This window comes from Nanorana parkeri, unplaced genomic scaffold (genome assembly GCF_000935625.1).
Source record: "Nanorana parkeri isolate BGI_ZX_2015 unplaced genomic scaffold, ASM93562v1 scaffold275, whole genome shotgun sequence".
NCBI classification, from domain to species: domain Eukaryota; kingdom Metazoa; phylum Chordata; class Amphibia; order Anura; family Dicroglossidae; genus Nanorana; species Nanorana parkeri.
Genome location: NW_017306543.1, coordinates 656,370 through 661,312, shown reverse-complemented (window position 1 = coordinate 661,312; position 4,943 = coordinate 656,370). Strand labels below are relative to the sequence as shown.

The following is a 4,943-nucleotide window of genomic DNA, read 5'->3' as shown; positions in this document are numbered from 1 at the left end:
TTGTATAGGGTTACAAGAGCTGGGCAAGCTTTTAAAGAGGATGAATGACAAGTGGTAATTGCATTGCAGAAATAGTTCAGAAAATAATTAACCTTAAGCAGTGGAGTGTACAGGCCAGGTAATTAATGGGCATTAATAGTTAGACAAGATGATAAATGTGCGTGGCAGCTATAAGCAACATGAAGAGATTCCTGAATGAAGTGTAAATTAAGAAAATGAAGTCTAAAATTACCTTCATTTTGTTGCTGTTCATCTTCGTCCATCTTTTTGGGCTTTGCAAACATGTGATCACTTAGCTCTTTTGGAATTCTTGGGGTAACAAAAAAATTTGTTTGATTAAACACATATCAATATGGCACTAATACTAATACTGCAGTAAATCGGTACTAATAAACAATATATTTTTATGCTTGAAAAGAAAGCAAAAATATAAAACACTTGGTAAGGTTATTTTTGTCCGTTCCCCCCCCCACCGCATATCAACAACCCTATCAAATTCCCAATACTAACAATATTTCAAACATACTTAATTCTAGGAAACCACAGCTTTCAACAGCATACAATAGATCCCAAGCACATACCACAGCCAGAAATTCTTCAGCACAAGCTCCTAAAACATATGAGGTGTTAAAAGTATATGACCACATGTAGAAACTGGCATGCTCAACGATTCCTCTGCACACTTCTATATACCGCAGCACATTTCTAGCCAACTTTGCATCCAGTGACCCCTATCACTAAGATGGAAAAAAAACAAAAAAAAAAAACACACTACTTGTCTGTCCAGCAAATGGGTATTGGAATATTCACTCCTTTCGAGAGCTATTACTGCCACAGCTACCAATCACCTCTAGGAGTGTTGAATAGCAAAAGCCCCAATGGATGCTGTGGTTCCTTCCACTGACCACTAAGGTCACTACTGTGTCTTGTGCACCGTAGCGTAGATCAGGGGATGTGCAGACATACATAGCGTATCCGTCTGCTGAACAAATACATTTTTTTATTCTACTGAAAGAGTAGGGAACCGGGAAAGTTGGCATCTAGTTCTTTGAATGAGCAGTGGAGAATCTGTCATTCAGCTGCTCCTCCTCCATTCACAGAACATGATGCATTGTGGAATGATAGTAAATCAAACTCACTGCAGCCTCTCACAGCACAGCTGAATACAATATCCGGTGGCTGAGGTGAAGATTTTTACAAGAAGCATCAGCTGCAGGTAATGGAACACACAACGTTGCATATATCTAATGTAGTTGGTGCTGTATCGCCAAAACAAAAACTAAAAACTTTAGCTTGAAGCCATTCAAACCTAGAATAAATCATAAAAAAGTACCAGAACTAAACGGCATTTAAAACTTTCATTGAGCAAACAGTAGAAGATTTGGGGTTTTGATAATTTGGGGTGCTTGTATATAGTAGCCCTAATATGTGGAATAATAGTAGCAGCATAAGTCTATTATTTGACTTCTGCATCTTAGTGCCAAAACTAGAGCTGAATTTGGAGAAAACAAATTGCAGACTTTAACCTTACTGTAGGATAGGATCATTACGACAAACCTAAGCTGCTAAAGTGCTAATAACTTGCTGTGCCTAGAAGTACCCATGTTAGACTTCAAACCAATCCATGTCCAGTCTACAGCCCCTTGAAGACTAGCTCTACATGGGGCATCAATTTCTGCCAAGTCTAAGGGGGTTATTCACAAATGAGCCGAAGGATCCAGACATAGCTTCGGCTGATCTATTGACTCACTTCGGCCGCAGGACAGCTTCAGTTCAGTCGAACCGAAAGGCTGCTGTATGGGCTATTCAGTATAGTCCATACAGCAGCTGAGCCGGATCCATATGCTTCGGCTCGGCTGAGCTGTAGGTGACAGGCAAAGCGTAGAGAAAGGTCGGCCGAAGCCGAATGATCTCTGCGCAAATGACATGGGCAGAGCCCATGTGATGTCGCGACTCGCTCCGCCCAGTTGTAATGACAGATCAGCGTCTCCATTTTTCTTTTCTTCACAATATTTTTTTTTAATTTTCGTATTTTCTTAAATTTTATTAAAGACTTTTTAAACTAATTTAAATTTTTTTCTATTATGCTTGCTACCTCGCTTGGCGGCATTCAGCTACTCACTCACTGCCGTTCAGCTCCTATGAGAATATGGGCGAACAGTAGCGAGTGAGCTGCCGGAGCTTCGGATCAGCCGATCCAGATGCTGGATCGGCTGAGTGGAACTCCTTCTGCACTTGGGCTGACCGAAGGCAGCCAATGTACAGCTGATTTCAGCCGATGTAACGCTGAAATCAGCCGTACAGGGCTGAAGTGAATAGCTGAACAGGGTTCAGCTTATTTCACTTCGGCTCAGTTATTCACTTGGCTGCGTGGGACATGAGCGAAGAGGAGGACAGAGGAGTCAGCGCTGGATCGGAGACCCGCACCAGCGCTGGAGGGACAGGTAAAAACTACAGGAAAGAAGATCGGATTAAGAGTCATCATTTAAGGTAAGTCCTTAAAAGGAGAACTATGGGGTTAAGGCTTTTCACCATAGTTCTCCTTAGGGTAACGGGAGGACACAAACTAGCGTCCTCCCGTCACCCTAAGCTCAGTATACTGCGAGCTACAGCTCGCGGTATACCGAGATGCCGCAGTATAATGAGACACCGCAGCTGAAGCGGATCCCGACAATTATGTCTGGATCCGCCCAGCTGTGTGAGTGACAGCTGGCTCTGCCCATCTAGAGGCAGAGCCAGCTGTACCCGCCCCCTCCCCCGTCCGTTCCGCCAGTCAGTGCTGGAGGATCGGAGCGGGGAGGTGGGAATCCAGCCACACCCGTCACGGCAGAGAGCCGTGACAGGATCGAGAGGTGAGCGAACACCGGTATGACTTCCCGATCTACTGAGCCGACCTGTGGCAGTCTCATTGTCACAGGTTGGCTAGAACTATGAGGCGAGTGAAAAGCACTCACCTCATAGTTCTCCTTTAATTTAGCACGGTGGAGGGGGAAGGGGGGACACTTTAGCTTTTAATGTCACTTTAAACTTCAGCAGTCTTTGCGGTCTTGTCAGGTGCACATCAAAAAGTCAATAATAGCCAACGCTAAGCCTTCCATTTGTTTAGATACAGCTATAGATGTAGAATAAAATTTTGTACAGTTGAAAATAAAAATGTTAATCTCTAAAACAAGATAGTTCAGCCACAGCAACATCCATTCCATTCTACATTGCTGATTTTCAGAACAGTTTAGTCTACAACTGTGCAAAGCTCCCACTTGATAAAATGTAAAAAAATAAATACAATAATTTACTATCCAGTTATTTTTCTCATTTATTTTGCATTGAACATCTTGTTCCATGTATATTACTTTTTAACCAGTACTAATGTCTTAAGTATACCCTTCCTTTTAGCATATCAAAAAAAATAAAATGTGCCAACATTTCATTAGCCGATGTCTTGAAGCAGACCTATTGGCTCCTGTCCCATGACATCTCAACATGTGGTGCTAGTTTTAACCTCTTGCACAACAAGTGCTAACAAGAGAAATATTACTTATTCATTGGAGAACTGGCTAGTCCTCAAGCAAGCAGTGAATAATTAGATATAATAAAGTCTAACTATATTGTATACCTCTAAAACCCTCTTTGGATTCCCACCATATAATCTACTCATTCACAGGGGAAGGAATTGCATTGCAAACAGTTCCTAAAATGTATAAAGACTAGCCAAAAATGTACTAAAAATCAGGGATTTTAAGGTCACTGGATCATTGGCTATGCAATGTGGCAAATGTGTAAATCGCAAGACTAACAGCATTACAATTTGTTTCGAATAAGTGGTTTAAAACAAACAGTTTGCATGCATTTATTGGCTTGCCTTTAATCCTGTATAGTTGAAATGTCAGGTTAGTATAAAGTAATCCATCTAACCAATAATCATTTTCTGATTACATTACCTTAAAGCAGAGAATCTTTTTGCTTTGGCTTTATCAAGGAACTTTTTGTACTTTGCTATTCTGTCATCCAAATCTTTCAACAGCGTTTTTGAACTTTCTTTTTCAGCCTGTTGTGGATTTGTGAGCTCTGTACTGTTGTCTTTGTGTACAGTGTTCGTAAGTTGATCTTCCTTTTCCTCTCCCGACAGCTCTTCCTCCTCTAAAGAATCTAGGTCTGAAATGTCCGACATGCCATCTACTTCTACAGGCACCAAGTCCTCCTGGAAAAACTCAGATGCCACTTTGATCTTGCCAAAATTCTGTCGCACTTGTGAAAGGATTTCTTTTATTTCTCTCTTTTCTTTGAGTGCGTCCTCCGGTGCATCTGAAACTATGCTTTCATTGTCAGATATCTCATCTTCTACAACATTCTCTGTTGAAGTTGTTTGGGATATCTGTGAAGTCTAGCATATGAGGAAGACATGGAAATCAAGCTGTATAATTAAGGTATTAAAGCAAACGCATTAATATTGGCTCTGGTGATATAGTCCTTAAGTTCATCACGAAGCCCATTACCACAGGATGACAAATCGCATAAAACTATTAACCACTTCCTGCGGGTTCATGTAACTGTACGTCACCCGCCTGAAGTGGTTATGCTGCAGCCATGTTCTTTGTACCGTTTTAAACAGCCAGCGATTGCCGTTTAAATACAAGCGATCCGGCGTCTATACAGATGCCGGATCGCTTGTACGGTGCGGTGCGTCTCCGCCGCCAGTTTCCCCGGCTCACCTGTCCCTTGTGTGAGCTCGGGACCGGTGTGGAGAGACTTCCAGCCGCTAATCATTCCTCCGATACTAGACCCGGAAGTTATGTGCATTACATCACTTCTGGTGTCACTGGGCACATTCTCTTGCTCCTCGAGTCAGAAGAAGCAGGTCTCTGCCTCATCAGCTTCTTTGGGGTCACAAAGTGACATTAGGGGTCTTAAAGACCCCCTATGCAATAGCAATACAACGGTGTAAA

General features: G+C 42.2%; 1 protein-coding gene across 2 annotated transcripts in view; it reads right to left on the bottom strand.

Moving 5' to 3' along the window:
• The window catches only part of GNL2 (G protein nucleolar 2), a 51,562-nt gene that overhangs the window by 3,343 nt on the left and 43,276 nt on the right, over nt 1–4,943 (bottom strand). The window contains exons 13-15 of one of the 2 annotated variants that reach the window (XM_018557242.1): nt 4,806–4,816; nt 3,939–4,372; nt 233–309 (exon numbers count right to left, since the gene is read on the bottom strand). In XM_018557242.1, coding sequence (XP_018412744.1) covers nt 233–309; nt 3,939–4,372; nt 4,806–4,816 — 522 coding nt within the window. Of the gene's footprint in view, nt 1–232; nt 310–3,938; nt 4,382–4,805; nt 4,817–4,943 lie in introns of both variants that reach the window. The other variant, XM_018557241.1, reaches the window with a different exon arrangement.